Consider the following 13712-nt stretch of genomic DNA (forward strand, 5'->3'; position numbering starts at 1 on the left):
TATCTCCATTTGCAATTAGAGCTGTTAGTCTATATAATCCTTCTGTTTGGCTTGGCCTGATCTAGTCTGCTCTTTTCCTAGACCTGGAGCACTTGCCCCATTTCCCTGCTAGTTTACCGGCCTGCTGGACTCTGCAAACTCTGCAGCCTGATGAGCCCTGACTCTCTGAAAAGGACTACTGATCAGCAGGAGGGCCACAAAAAAAATCAACAGTCACATCAAAACAATTTTAATCGTGCTCCACTTCTCCAACCCCAGCAGCTAGCAGTATGCAAAGCTTGTGATTGATAATGGTTGCATAATGCAGTGGTTTACATATGGCTAAATATGTACGGTGATTCATAATGTGATTCATAATGACTGCATAATGCAATAGTTGACATATGACTAAATACCAATCAGAAGACATTGCTGCTAGAATAAAGTATTCTACACCAACCAGAAAAAGTAAAGATATGAAATTGTGTCATGCAGCTGCTGAGAACTGGTCTTGTCCCCAGTCAGAAAACTGGCCAGCATCCTGAGCAGGATGGTTGAGATGTGTCAGGCCTCCAAGCAGGACAAGTTCCCCTGGAAGAAGTACATGGAGGTGTGAAGGTGCTGCTCAGCCACAACTAGCACAACAATGAGGATATTGCCAGTCACAGTCACAATGTAGATCACTAGATACAGTAGGAAGAGAAGATCATGTAGTTCAAGGAGATTCCCAAATCCCAGGAGAATGAATTCCCCGACGGTCATTTGATTTCCCCAGTGTTTGATTGACATGGGGTAAACCTAGAGAAAGAAAAACAAACTCTATCATTTTATTTATAGAAGTTAAACCTAAATATTCATTTAGCAGCCTCTGCTTAATTTCATAATTATCCATAACCCTTCTTGGACACCTGATTTACAAGTGCAAGGTTTAGTCCAAGAATTTAAATTTGGAAGACAGGTATTTTTCTTTGTTGTTTTTGTTTTGTTTTGTTTTAATTAACCCATGTCTCCAGAGTTACTCTGCTGCAAAGACAGGTCTGACAATTGGTTTATCTCTAAAATATATGCTCTGGGGATTACTTTGTGGAAGTTCTATGGCCTGTTTTATACATGAAGTCAGACAAGATTATCATAATGTTCCCTTCTGGCCTTAGAATCTATGACGGTATGAATCTAGGTGGTATGGAAACAGTGGGGCCAGAGATGTATGCAAGGCCTTTTGTGATAATTGGGCCTACAAATTTACCCTAATTTTCAGATCAACTGTAAAAAGTAAGTGAAAGTTCAGAAACTGTCACAATGACCTGTCATATACAATTGTTCAACAAGATGTAAGAGGGAGACAGTAAAACTGAATTAATTTAAACAGAAAGGGTTTTACTGATACCACTCAAGAACTCTTTTAAGATTACGACTAGTAAACAAGATGAGTAGAGGACGGGAAATCAGTGAACCAACATTGGTGTGTCATAAATTAGGCCTAATTGGTGGACAAATAATGAGAGGATGGAATAATCTGCCCATGACTTCCTTATGGGGTCCTCAAAAAGAACAGACTTGGGGGAGGGGGAAATAACAGAAGATGTATCAGCTGTCTGCCAACAACTACTGCAGCAAGTTTGAACATCATGGCTGCCAGCCCCACCATCTCCTGGGACCCCGGACCCTCTTCATCCTAATCCTGAGAGATGTTCCAACCAGACTGGGCCAGAGAGAAGGACCCAGATGACACCACCGCATCACTGGCATCAGCTAAATACCAAACACCACACGGGATGTGAGCCTTCATCTCTCCCTGCCCATCCATGTGTCCTTTTTGTTCCCCACCTTTTTTTCTTTTCTTTCCTATCTCTCCTATTCTTTTGTCTTTGGTTTAATAAGAGTTTGACCAGCAAAGGGAAAATTACTTGTCACTACAAAAAGTAATTTCCCCTCTGCTGATACTCACACCTTCTTGTCAACTGTTGGAAATGGCTGACATCCATCTTGATTGCATTGGCCTCATTAGCACTACAAAAGAAATTTTCCCTCTCTTGATATTCACCCCTTCTTATTAACTGTTGAGAATAGGCCACTTCCACCTTAATTGAATTGGCCTCGTTACTGCTTACTGTATTTTTCACTCCATTCATCTGATGAAGTGGGTTTTAGCCCACGAAAGCTTATGCCCAAATCAATTTGTTAGTCTCTAAGGTGCCACAAGGACTCCTTGTTATTTTTGCTGATACAGACTAACATGGCTACCAGTCTGATATATATGAACAAAGATTCATCTACCAGTTTAACTATCTACATACCAGCAAAACAATAACCTCTCTTTCTCTCTTTCCATATAATCTATCTATCCATCTGTTGAACCAAGATTTTGATTAGTGATTAGTGATTTTGGTGTCTCAAATTGTATACTGAAAATATAAGGCACTCAAAATCACAATTCACTTTTCACTATCTATCTATCTGACCATCATCACAGTGGTGACCATCATCACAATGGTATCTGGTCACCTCATCCAGTATCCCATGGCATTTGTCAGGTTTTCAGAGACTGACATTCTGCTTAACCCGATGACAAAAAATTGTCAAAAAATGTTAATATATCTCCTTAGGCTGCATCCTCCATCCAGTTTTTCTTTCAACAATTATCCAGGGGAGACATTTAAACGTTATGTATGTATGCTGATATTTTCAAAAGAGCCTATTGGGGTCAGGCACCCAAATCCAATTCAATTTGGGTGCCTATCTCACTAAAGCCAGTTTGAAAACAGATATTGAATTAATTGCTCATAATCTGTGACAATGTGATGAAATTTTCTTTAGTTGTCTCCCAAAATCCATCAACACTTGTTTGATTTTCCCTAGATAAGACACATGGCAAACACAAAATGGAGAAATCAAACATCTGTCATTGAATTCATCCTCCTGGGATTTGGGAATCTCCCTGAGCTGCAGAATCTTCTTTCCCTGCTGTTTTTAGTGATCTACATTGTGACTGTGGCTGGCAATATCCTCATCGTTGCGCTAGTTGTGGCTGATCAGCACCTTCACACCCCCATGCACTTCTTCCTGGGGAATTTGTCCTGCTTGGAGACCTGCTACACCTCTACCATCCTGCACAGGATGCTGGCCAGTCTCCTGACTGGGAACAGAACCATTTCTGTTAGGGGCTGCATTGTAAAATTTTATTTCTTTTGTTCATTGATAGCTACAGAATGCTATCTCCTAGCAGCGATGTCTTATGATTGGTATTTAGCGATATGTAAACCACTACATTATGCGGTTGCTATGAATGGTAAATTTATCCTCCAGCTAGCAGCTGGGTCTTCGATACTGAGATCACTGGCTTGTAGCACAATAATATATTTGATGTCATAGCTAATTTTCTGTGGTCCCAATGAAACTGACCATTTCTTTTGTGATTTCACCCCAATAATAAAACCCTCCTGCAGTGAAAACCACCTCGTCGTACTCCTGGATTCCATCCTGACCTGTATAGTCACGCTGCCACCATTTCTACTGACCATGATATCGTATATTTTTATCATTGCTACCACCCTGAAAATCCCTTCAACCACTAGGAGGCAAAAGGTTTTTTCCACCTGCTCCTCTCACCTCATTATCGTTACAATTTTCTATTTGACCCTAATGATAGTTTATATGATGCCAAAACCCAACCAGCTACATGGTCCTGACTCCCCTAGGCAATCCTCTCATACAGCGCCTGAGAAACAAAGAGGTGAAGATGGCGCTGAGGAAAGCTGCCAGTAAAGTTGTGCCATTCACACGGCATCACACAAATCGTGCTAATTGCTCTTCACTGGCAATGAAATGGAGATAATTTGATCTGATTTACCGAGGCAGAGAAGCAGAGTCCAGGTGGCCTGTAGCTAACTGGCTAATCATGAGAAGTAAAATGAACACAATACAAATGCTCTAATTGCTCAAACTCTCACTCGGGTTTAGGACTGATTCTTGTTTCTGCTGTTGGGACATGGTTTCAGCTTGTGTCTACATCTCTCTACATTCCTCCCCTGTCTTTTTCTTTCCTTCATTCTTCTTTCTCACCATCCATTCCACAATCCCTTCTTCTCTCGCTCCTTCCTTTCTCCACCACCTTCCCCTGCCCTCTCAGCATTCCTCTATCCTAGTCCCTTTCTCTCCTTTCCTCTCTTATTTTCTCACCCAATTTCTTCCACCCGCAGGTTATTTTCCCTTTTGCCTTCCTACTTTTCTTTCTCCTGTCTTCAAACCATGTTGTTGTTAGTGGTAGAAATTCACCCTACATTTCTCACCCCACAAACAAGCATTCAAACAAATCCAGGCTGTTCCCTCCAGCTATGGTTGCACTAGGAGCCAAAGACCAGATTTTCTAAGGTAGTTAGCTGCCTAAAGATTCAGATAGGATCCTAGTGGGATTTTCTAAATAGGTTAGGTGCCTGACTCCTATTGACATCCATGTGAGTTAGGTACCTAACCCGCTTAGGAACTTTACAACTCCAGCTGGGCATCTAGATGCATCTTTAGCTGCCTAAACACTTTGAAAGCCTGGCCCTCAGAACCCTCTTCCCTACAAGCAGGAGGTAGGTTACATTCCCCTCCGGATACATTCCTCTGCTTTGAACTTGTGTGATATGGGTGAGATTTTCAAAAGTGCCCAATGTTTGGTCTGCACTTAAAAGTTAGTTTGACATAACCACGTTGCCAGGGAAGTGAAAAAAAAACCACACCTCTGACTGACATAGCTGTGCCGCCCTAATCCCTAGTGTAGACATAGCTTTACCAACAGAAAAATTGCTTCTATTGATGTAGCTGACTTTGTTGAAGGAGGTGGTGATCCTACACCAATGGGAAAACCCCTACCATCGGTGTAGGCTGCGTCTACACTACAGTGTTATGTCAGCATAGCTACGCTGACATAACTATGATAGTATATCCTCTGTAGTGTAGACACGGCCTCAGTGACTTTCAGTGAGACTTCTCCTACTGGGATGTTCAAACTGGCCTAAAGCATCTTACAAGGGGGCTATTCATTGTGTGTTTTGGTTTCTTTTTGTGTGTGTTTATTTGTTTGTTTTTTTCATGCCTCTCAGCATGGCCTATGAAGTAGTCACATAAAGAAACAAACAACAGTTCATTCAAATTTGTGCCTTAGAGGTTAAAAAAAATGTGAATTGCATAAATTACCTCCAAGATGTCAAGACCTCCTTTGTCATTCTCTGTTTTAGCACTGAAAAAAAGATAACTGGGGGGCTAATATGCTTCATATGCTTCAAATTACGTTTCAAAGTTTAATTTACATTTTAATGGTTGCTTGCCTGAATTGCTGATACATCCCGTATTTCTCTCTGAACTATCTGTTGTGCACTTTCACCAGGTTCACACATATTATGCAAATTACTCACAGAGCTATTGAAAATGCCTTTTGCCTCCAGAAAACAATAAAGAAACATGATAGTCAACTGAATAAATGGAAGAAATATTAGTATTTTTATTGATGATAATGATGATGATGACGATGTGCCTGCAACTGTGTCCAATTAGGTAACATGTGAGTTCAAAGAGTTAGGAACAGTTTAAAAATACAATTAGAATTAAAGGAAATATAGGGTAATACCTGATGCTTTGGGAAGGCAGCTAACACAGGGGAAGATAAGAGCTAGGTATTATTATTATTAGTATTCGTATTATTATGTATAATGGGCATTAGCACAAGAGACAAAGGCATAGGAAAGGGGCGGTTATCCAGTATAATGGGCACTGGTGGGGGCAGCAGAGGATGATTGAAAGTGGAGGGTTGGCTATATTGTATAATGGTTACTAGATGTCATAAGAGTTCCTTCATGAATTTCCAGTTATGTCTACTATATGGCTGAAAAGTGCAACAACAGTTGAGAAAGTGGCAGATGTTTTCTGAGAGAACCAGTAGATGGCACCATACACTGACTTGATTGGGTCCTAGCTGGTTCTGTCTTAGGCTCTGTTGCCCCTTTGACTCCTGCACTCATCTTTGTTGATGGCTACTCTTCCTTTTTTTTCTTCTCTGCCTCCATCTCTGACCTCATGCATGGTGTCCCAGTGAACCCGCCATAAAGTCATAGGAATGTGGGGCTGGAAGGGCCCTCAAGAAGTCATCAAGTCCAGTGATGCCCTGAGGCAGGACCAAATGACCCTTGACCATCCCTGACAGGTGTTTGTCCATCCTGTTATTAAAACCTCCAGTGATGGGGATTCCACCTCCTTTGGAAGCCTATTCCAGAGCTTAACTACCCTTAAAGTTTTTCGTAATATCTAACCTGAATCTCCCTTGCTGCAGATTAAGCCCATTACTTCTTGCCCTGCATTCAGTGGACGTGGTTAACAATTGATCACTGGCTTCTTTGTAACAGCCCTTAACATATCTGAAGACTGTTACCAGGTCCCCTCTCAGTCTTCTTTTCTCAAGACTAAACATGCCCGTTTTTTTTTAACCTTTCCTCACAGGTCAGAGTCTCCAAACCTTTTACCATTTTTGTTGCTGTCCACTGGAGTCTCTCCACATCTTTCCTGTGACCAGAATTGGACAAAGTACTCCAGCTGAGGCATCACCAGTGCCAAGTAGAGCAGGACAATTACCTCCTGTGTCTTACATACGACATTCCTGTTAATAGACCCCAGAATTATATTAGCCTTTTTCACAACTGCATCATATTGTTGGCTCATATTCAAATTGTGATCCACTCTAATAACCCCCATGTCCTTTTCAGCAATACTACCACCTAGCCAGTTATTCCCGATTTTGTAGGTGTGCATTTGATTTTTCCTTCCTAAGTGAAGTACTTGTTTTTTTATTGAATTTTATTTTGTTGATTCCAGACTAATTCTCTAATTTGTCAAGGTTGTTTGGAAATCTAATCCTGTATTCCAAGTACTTGCAGCTCCTCCCAGCTTGGTGTCATCAGCAGATTTTATATGCAGACTCTCCATTACATTATCCAAGTCATTCATGAAAATATTGAATAGTAGCAGACACAGGATCATTGTTTGTACTGTCTGCACAGAAAACAAAGTAACTCCCCAGGCTTGGTCATTCCAAATGCCCTTTAGTGGTGTCAGGGGAGACCCCATCTTCTCCTGTAAATGATACAATATGAGAATCATAGATTCCAAGGCCAGAAGGGACCATTGTGATCATCTAGTCTGACCTGCAGTATAACACAGGCCAGAGAACTTCCCCAAAACAATTCCTGAAGTAGATCTTTTAGAAAAACTTCTAATCTGTGCCCTAGTACCTCAAATGTAAAAAGGTGATAATCCTCCTCGATTTCACAGGGCCATTGTGTGGATAAAATCCATTACTGCTTCGGCAGTGCTCAGATAGCAGGAGGGCACCTATCCAAAGGAAGCACTCTGCACTTCATTGTGTTCCACAATATAGCTCCCAGGCTGGGATGTTTCAGCACTGAGCTGGACACATACAAGAGTGAGATTTTCCAAAAGCCTCTAAGCTATTTAAGAGTTCACGTTCCAATGACTCTAATAATGAGAGTTTTGCTGCTAAATCACTTAGGTGCTTTTGAAAATCACACCCTAAGGGCCATATTCCCAACAATCTGGCACCCACAACTGATGACAGATTTTCCGGAAAATCCTCCGCTTCCATTTAGGCACTGAAAAGAGCCGGTTTTCAAAAATTTCCATCAGCCAGCAACTCCTGAGTGGCACTTAGAGACAGATTTTTGACATAGCTCATCACCCGCCATGCTGAGCTGTTTTTAAAATGCCGTCCTTAGTTTGTGCCCTCCCTTGGCCATCAGCCCTCAGTTTGTTTCACCTAGCTGGCTGCTCTCTCTCTCTCTGTTCCTCTGCGCTGCCCCTCCATCCTGGTCTGAGCATTCAGGCCTAAATGTACAGATTATCCACCCACCAGCTCCCTCAGGTCTGTGGGAAGGAAGAAGAAAGACACATTCATCCTCTCTGCCTGAGTCTGCAGAAAGCCTGAGACAATATCTCTGAGAGGCGGGAGTTGCCCTGAGTATTACCAACACCACAACACTTGACTGAGTCTGCAGAGAGCCAGAGACAATCCCGCTCAGAGGGGGCAGTTGCCTTGAGTGTAATTGATGCAGCAACATCTGCCTGAGTTGGCAGAGAGCTTGAGACAGTAACTCTCAGTGGAGGTGTCAAGACTGTATCCCCACTTTGAACTTTAGGGTACAAATGTAGGGGCCTGCATGAGGACTTCTAAGCTTAACTACCAGCTTAGTTCTGGTCCGCTGCCACCATTCCCTACCCTGGGAAGCTTTTAGAAACCTCTCACCAATTCCCTGGTGAATACAGATCCAAACTCCTTGGATCTTAAACAAGGAGAAATTGACCCTTCCCCCCTCCTTCCTTTCACCAACTCCTGGTGAATACAGATCCAAACCCCCTTGGATCTTAAAACAAGGAGAAATTGACCCTTCCCCCCTCCTTCCTGTAACCAACTCCTGGTGAATACAGATCCAAACCCCCTTGGATCTTAAAACAAGGAGAAATCAATCAGGTTCTTAAAAAGAAGGCTTTTAATTAAAGAAAAAGGTAAAAATCATCTCTGTAAAATCAGTATGGAAAATAACTTTACAGGGTAATCAAACTTAAAGAGCTCAGAGGACCCCCCTCTGTCTTAGGTTCAAAGTACAGCAAACAAAGATAAACACTCTGGTAAAAGGTACATTTACAAGTTGAGAAAACAAAGTAAAACTAAGACGCCTTGCCTGGCTTTTTACTTACAAGTTTGAAATAAGAGAGACTTGTTTAGAAAGATGGGGAGAACCTGGATTGATGTCTGGTCCCTCTCAGTCCCAAGAGCGAACAACCCCTTAAAACAAAGAGCACACACAAAAGCCTTCCCCCCCCCCGCAAGATTTGAAAGTATCTTGTCCCCTTATTGGTCCTTTGGGTCAGGTGTCAGCCTGGTTACCCGAGCTTCTTAACCCTTTACAAGTAAAAGGATTTTGGAGTCTCTGGCCAGGAGGGATTTTAGTACTGTACACAGGAGAGCTGTTACCCTTCCCTTTATAGTTATGACACGCCCCCCAAATCACAAATAGTGTTGGACGTTCGGTTCCACATTGGCTGTGATTTCTTCCTGGAGTTCTAGGAGAAAACAGAGTTAATAAGACACATGTACCTTTAGACATACTACTGATTATATAAAAACTAACAATATGTTTCATTCCAAGAACAATTGTTAACCAGTTAACTCTGGGAAACTTTCCCGGGAGAGTGCATCAGCCACTTTGTTAGAAGCTCCCGAAATGTGTTGTATTTTAAAATCAAAATCTTGGAGAGCTAAACTCCACCGAAGAAGTTTTTTGTTATTTCCCTTGGCGGTATGAAGCCACTGTAGCGCAGCATGGTCTGTTTGTAGTTGGAAACGCCGTCCCCAAACATATGGGCGTAGCTTTTCCAGCGCGTACACAATGGCGTAGCATTCCTTTTCGCTGATTGACCAGTGGCTTTCCCTCTCAGACCGTTTCTTGCTGAGAAACACGACAGGATGGAATTCTTGATCCGGTCCTTCCTGCATTAAAACTGCTCCCACGCCTTCCTCGGAAGCATCTGTGGTTACTAGGAACGGTTTGTCAAAGTCTGGGGCCCTTAGCACAGGGTCAGACATGAGTGTTGCCTTAAGCTGGTTAAAGGCCTTTTGACACTTATCAGTCCACTGAACTGCATTTGGCTGTTTCTTTCTGGTTAGGTCTGTCAGCGGGGCGGCGATTTGGCTGTAGTGTGGTACAAATCGCCTATAATATCCTACCAAGCCTAAGAAGGATTGGACCTGTTTCTTTGACTTTGGAACCGGCCACTTTTGGATAGCATCCACTTTGGCCTGTAGGGGATTTATAGTACCTTGACCCACCTGGTGCCCCAGGTACGTCACTCTGTTTTGGCCTATTTGACACTTTTTAGCCTTAACAGTTAGTCCTGCCTACCGGATGCGCTCGAAGACTTTTTCCAGGTGCTCCAGGTGTTCTGTCCATGAATCAGAAAAAATGGCCACGTCATCGAGGTAGGCAACTGCAGATTCTCCCAATCCCGCAAAGAGACCATCTACAAGTCTTTGGAAGGTGGCGGGTGCATTTCGCAACCCGAAAGGGAGTACATTGAATTCATACACCCCTGCCTGGGTGACGAAGGCGGACCTTTCCTTAGCGGGTTCATCTAGTGGTACTTGCCAGTACCCCTTGGTTAAGTCTAAAGTAGAGATGAATTGGGCATGTCCAAATTTCTCCAACAGCTCATCTGTGCGTGGCATTGGATAGTTGTCAGGACGAGTTACAGCATTTAGCTTACGGTAGTCCACGCAAAAGCGTATTTCCCCATCTGGTTTGGGAACTAGAACCACTGGAGATGCCCATGCACTATTAGAGGGGCGGATTATACCCATCTGTAGCATGTCCTGGATCTCCCTTTGTATAGCAGTTTGGGCATGAGGTGACTCCCGGTAGGGTGGGGTTCTAATTGGGTGAGCATTACCTGTGTCAATGGAGTGGTATGCCCGTTCGGTCTGTCCTGGAGTGGCTGAGAAAATCGGTGCAAAGCTTGTGCACAGCTCCTTGATCTCCTGTCGCTGCAGACGTCCCAGGGTCGTGGAGAGGTTCACCTCTTCCACGCCACCATTCCTTTTTCCTTCGTAGTAGACACCTTCAGGCCACTCCGCGTCATCTGTTTCCTGGGCTGTAAACTGGCAAATGTTTAATTCTCTGGAATAAAAGGGCTTAAGAGAATTAACATGGTATACCTTAGGCTTTATGTTGGAGGTGGGGGAGGCTATGAGATAGTTAACAGCTCCTAGGCACTCCTGGACCGTAAATGGTCCTTCCTACGACGCTTCCATTTTATGGGCCTGGAGCGCCTTTAAGACCATGACTTGGTCTCCTACTTTGAAGGACTGTTCTCTGGAATGTTTATCATACCAGGCATTTTGCTCTTCCTGAGCATCCTTTAGGTTTTCTTTAGCAAGGGCTAAAGAGTGTCGGAGGGTGCTTTGTAGGTTGCTTACAAAGTCTAGAATGTTAGTTCCTGGAGAAGGCGTAAACCCCTCCCATTGCTGCTTCACCAACTGTAACGGCCCCTTAACCTCACGGCCATACACAAGTTCAAATGGTGAAAACCCTAAACTGGGATGTGGTACAGCCCTGTAGGCAAAAAGCAACTGCTGCAACACTAGGTCCCAATCATTGGAGTGTTCATTTACGAATTTACGTATCATGGCCCCCAAAGTTCCACTAAACCTCTCGACCAGACCATTGGTTTGATGGTGATGAGGGGTGGCAACCAAGTGATTCACCCCATGAGCTTCCCACAGGTTTTTCATGGTCCCTGCCAGGAAATTAGTTCCCGAATCTGTAAGGATGTCGGAGGGCCACCCTACCCTGGCAAAAATGTCTGCTAATGCCTGGCACACACTTTTAGCCCTGGTGTTGCTTAAGGGTACAGCTTCCGGCCATTGGGTAGCAAAATCCATGAAAGTCAGTATGTACTGGTTTCCTCTGGGTGTCTTCTTTGGGAAAGGACCCAGAATATCCACAGCTACTCACTGAAATGGGACCTCAATTATGGGTAGTGGCTGGAGAGGGGCTTTATCCTGGTCTTGGGGCTTTCCCACTCGTTGGCACATCTCACAAGACCGGACATAATTAGCAACGTCCTTGCCCATTCCCTCCCAGTGGAAGGACTTCCCCAACCGGTCTTTGGTTCTGTTCACCCCAGAATGGCCAGTGGGATGATCATGGGCTAAGCTCAAGAGCTTTACCCGATACTTAGTGGGAACCACCAACTGTCTTTGAGGATGCCAGTCTTCCTGGTGCCCACCAGAAAGAGTCTCCTTGTATAAAAGTCCTTGTTCTACAACAAACTGGGATCGGTTAGAAGAGCTGAGAGGTGGTGGAGTGCTCCGTGCCGCCGCCCAAGCTTTCTGAAGGCTGTCATCTGCTTCCTGCTCGGCCTGGAACTGTTCCCTTGATGCTGGAGACATCAGTTCCTCCTTGGACTGTGGGCTGGGGCTTGGTCCCTCTGGAAGCGATGCAGGTGCTGGGGCTGTTTCCATTGACTGTGAACCGCTGTCCGCTGGTGCACTATGTGGTATTTCAGGCTCTGGATGAGCCTCTTGGGTCGGGTTATCTGCCGCTTCCGCCAGTTCAGGCTTGCTGGTGCCCTCTGGCATTGGAGTTGTAGATGGGTTTGCAAGCGCTGGACTCAGTGCTGGCAATGGTTCTGGTGCTGGTTGCGTTGCCAGTTCCGGTTCTGGGACTGGCTTTGGCTGGGTCTCTGGGATTGGATCCACTACGGCTGTTGCAGTCGTTGTCAGGGGATCCGGTTCCACCACCTTTGTTTGGGTCTCCAGTAACACAGACGGGGCCCTGGTGGACGGCTCAGGAACAGGGATGGGGGTGAAAGCTTGCTTAGCCTGGCTGCGGGTGACTATTCCCACCGTCTTGGCTAGCTTCACATGGTTGGCCAAGTCTTCCCCCAGCAGCATGGGGATGGGATAATTGTCATAGACTGCAAAAGTCCACATTCCTGACCAGCCCTTGTACTGGACATGCAACTTGGCTGTAGGCAAGGTTACAGACTGTGACACGAAGGGTTGAATTGTCACTGTAGCCTCCGGGTTGATGAGTTTGGGGTCCACTAGGGATTGGTGGATAGTTGACACTTGTGCCCCAGTGTCCCTCCAAGAGATAACCTTCTTTCCGCCCACTCTCAAGGTTTCCCTTCGCTCCGAGGGTATGAGAGAGGCCTCAGGGTCTGGGTATCTTTGGTGTGATTGGGGGGTAATGAACTGTAATCGGTTGGGGTTCTTGGGGCAGTGAGCCTTTATATGCCCCAGTTCATTACATTTAAAACATCGCCCTGCTAAGGTATCACCGGGGTGATGTTGGTTGGTGGAGACTGGTGGGGTGGGGTAAGAAGGCGTCTGGGGTTTCCCTTGGGATGTGGGTGGGGCCTTGGGTTGTCCCCGGTGATAAGGTTTTGTTTCGGCTTGCCCCTTCTGATATTCGCTCCAACTGCTACTAGATTTTTTCTTTTCTGTCACCTCCGCCCATTTGGCTCCAATCTCCCCTGCCTCGGTTACAGTTTTGGGCTTCCCATCTAGGATGTACCTTTCTATTTCCTCAGGAACACCCTCTAAAAACTGCTCCATTTTTACTAGGGAAAGTAGATCTTCCAGAGATTTAACATTTGCTCCTCATAGCCAGGCATCACAATTTTTGTCAATGTGGTAGGCATGCCGGGTAAATGACACATCTGGTTTCCACCTTAGGGCTCTGAACCACCAACGGGCATGCTCGGGTTTTAGCCCCATTCTGAGTCTGGCCTTGTTTTTAAAAAGTTCATAACTGTTCATGTGTTCCTTAGGCATTTCAGCCGCCACCTCTGCTAAGGGTCCACTGAGCTGCGGCCTCAGCTCTACCATGTACTGGTCTGCAGCGATGCTGTATCCAAGGCAGGCCCTTTCAAAATTTTCTATGAAGGCCTCAGTATCATCGCCTGCCTTGTAGGTGGGGAATTTTCTGGGATGGGAAGTGGTACCTGGAGAGGAGTTGCTAGGATGGGCTGGTGCATCCTGCCTAGCCCTTGCTACTTCCAGTTCATGCTTCCTTTCTTTTTCTCTTGCCTCCTCTTTGGCTTTTTCCAGCTCTATCTCTTTTTCTTTCAGAACCATCTCTCTTTCTTTCAGCTCCATAGCTCTCTTGTGGGCCCCCTCTTTG

The 13712-nt window shown here is 44.7% G+C and overlaps 1 protein-coding gene across 1 annotated transcript in view; it reads right to left on the reverse strand.

Moving 5' to 3' along the window:
* Positions 1-543: 543 nt before the first annotated feature.
* LOC135887460 (olfactory receptor 14A16-like) overlaps positions 544-13712 on the reverse strand; it is a 29925-nt gene continuing 16756 nt past the window's right edge. Inside the window, exon 2 of the mRNA XM_065415211.1 lies at positions 544-777. Coding sequence (XP_065271283.1) covers positions 544-777 — 234 coding nt within the window. The remainder of the gene's footprint in view (positions 778-13712) is intronic.

The sequence above is a fragment of the Emys orbicularis genome, chromosome 13 (genome assembly GCF_028017835.1).
Source record: "Emys orbicularis isolate rEmyOrb1 chromosome 13, rEmyOrb1.hap1, whole genome shotgun sequence".
Lineage (NCBI taxonomy): Eukaryota > Metazoa > Chordata > Testudines > Emydidae > Emys > Emys orbicularis.